General features: G+C 48.8%; 1 protein-coding gene across 1 annotated transcript in view; it reads right to left on the bottom strand.

The window, feature by feature from the left end:
* The window catches only part of Incenp (Inner centromere protein), a gene marked incomplete at its 5' end in the record, with an annotated part of 3317 nt that extends 1270 nt beyond the window's left edge, over positions 1-2047 (bottom strand). The window contains 2 exon segments of the mRNA XM_011317254.1: positions 1-1673; positions 1752-2047. Of these exon segments, the coding sequence (XP_011315556.1) occupies positions 1-1673; positions 1752-2047 (1969 nt within the window).

Genomic DNA, 2047 nt, shown 5'->3' with positions numbered 1-2047 from the left:
TCAGCCTCCTGCTCTCTCCTCTTCTCCTCAGCCAGTGCTCTCTCTGCTTCCTCCTGCTCCTGAATCTTCTGAAGTCTCATCACCTCCTCCTGTCGCCTCCTCTCCTCCTTCTCCTGTGCTCTCTGCAACTGTGCCAGTTTCTTCTTCTCTACCTCCTCCCTCATCTTCTCCTGGGCTATTAACGCCTGTCTAGCCTTGTCCTCTCTTTCCCTCTCAATTTGCAAACGCCTCTGCTGCTCCTGCCTCTCCTTTGCCTCTCTCGCCATTTTATTCTTCAGCTCCTTCTGCTCTCTCTTCCTCTTTTTCTCCTCAGTCAGAGCTTTTAAATTCTCCTCCTTCTTCTTCCTTGCATCTTCATCAAGCCTCTTCTTTTCAGCAAGGCTGTCTATCGAACCAGACTTGGACAGTGGTTTCGACGCCAGAGACTCCGTCGATCCCACTCCATAGGCTTTCGATACTGTCATTGATTTTGGCGGAGGAATATTGGAAGCTGGAGTATGGTGAATTCTATTCACGGACATGGGCATCTGTAGTCGAGATTTGGAGATTGGAGTTGTCCTCTGGCTCTGCTTTATTGTCGCCTTGTCATTTGGCATGGGGAAGTACTTGATTTTCGTGGCTGATGCCAAAAGATTCTCCTTGGACTCGTCGTTCTCTCTCTTTTGGCGGGTCAGTGAGATCTTCTTGGCCTTCGCCAGGGACTTTCTCGCTAGCTTCTGAGCCAGTGTCTGCACATGGGGCACCTCATCACCAGCAGCTGCCATTGCTCTTGTCTTCGTTCTAGTGACTCTCGTTGGCGGATCAATCTCGGATTTCGGAGAGTTCTGGACCGCCTGTTCAAACGCCTCGACCTTCTTCTTCACTGACTCCTTGGAGTAAGGGCTGAAGAGAGCGTTAGCCTTGTACTTCAGGTCTCGTAAGGGTTTGGGATCTGGGCGAATTAATTTCTGAGGGGTTTGAATCTCCTCGGAGGAAGAAGAGAACACCATGCGAGGTTTTTTGAATTTTTCTGGCAGGCGTTTGGACTTCTTGGGGGGATCTTTGCGCTCTGGGGAAGAATCGTCGTCGGTCAGGATTGCGTCGAACTCCTGATTTATCAGGGACTCTTTTAGAGCTGCCAGTTTAGTCTGGAGAGTTCGTTGAGGTTGAGGAATAGGATCAAGACATACCACTGGAGAAATTGTAGAGATTCTCAGACTGTTCTTTTGGGACGTCGGTTGGGATTGAATCGAGCCTTTTTTCAACGTAATAGTTTCGTTTATCTTCTCGAGGACAACTGTTGCGTTCATTATCTTGCGGTCGATTGTTATGGTTGTATTGGGGTTCATCGTTGAATTCATGGGGATGGATTTGCCAATAGCATCCTCGTAGAGGGAGGGATCGATTATCGTTTCGTTCTCGGGTAGCTCGAGGGTCTCGTCGATTATCACCTGAGTTTTATTTGCAGGTTGGGAATTACCGTTACGAGTCAGACGCACTTCGGGTGACATCACTGGCTTCTCTGGGGAGGACTCCTTTTCCGAGAGTGGCTCCTCTTTGATCTTTTTGGGACGACCACGTTTTGCGTCCGCTTTTCCAGTCTTTGCGACCTTTGATGGCGGCCTGTCGTCCTCTTCTGAACCTGAGAGTGACGTCTTCGGGCGCTTGGAACGACTTATCCGCAGTGTCTGGTCCTAAAGAATTTTGACAATTGAGCCTTACAATATTCAAGAGTGCAGTTGTAATAAAAATTAAATAAAATAGAAGCAAACCTTGATCGCCTCAGTGATAACGTCTTCATCTTGAGGTCTTCTCAGCTTGATGTTGAGTGTCAATGACTGTTGTTTCTTGATGCTTTCAGTGGCCCTCTGGGAAGCAGCACGTTTCGCCCTGGTGGGCTTTACCTCTCCCTCACTCTCAGACTTTTGAACCCGTTGTGAATTATCATCCATGACATCCTCCTCAGGAATAGTCTTGATCCTCTGGAGCTGTCTCTTAGGAACCCTTGGGGTTTTTGGCATCAGTGGGCCAGAGGTTTGGGCTGGCACCTGAGCTACCAAATGCCTCA

The sequence above is a fragment of the Fopius arisanus genome, unplaced genomic scaffold (genome assembly GCF_000806365.1).
Source record: "Fopius arisanus strain USDA-PBARC FA_bdor unplaced genomic scaffold, ASM80636v1 scaffold00010, whole genome shotgun sequence".
NCBI classification, from domain to species: Eukaryota; Metazoa; Arthropoda; class Insecta; order Hymenoptera; family Braconidae; genus Fopius; species Fopius arisanus.
The sequence above is the reverse complement of the archived record's forward strand: the minus strand, read 5'-3'. Positions and strand labels throughout refer to the sequence as shown.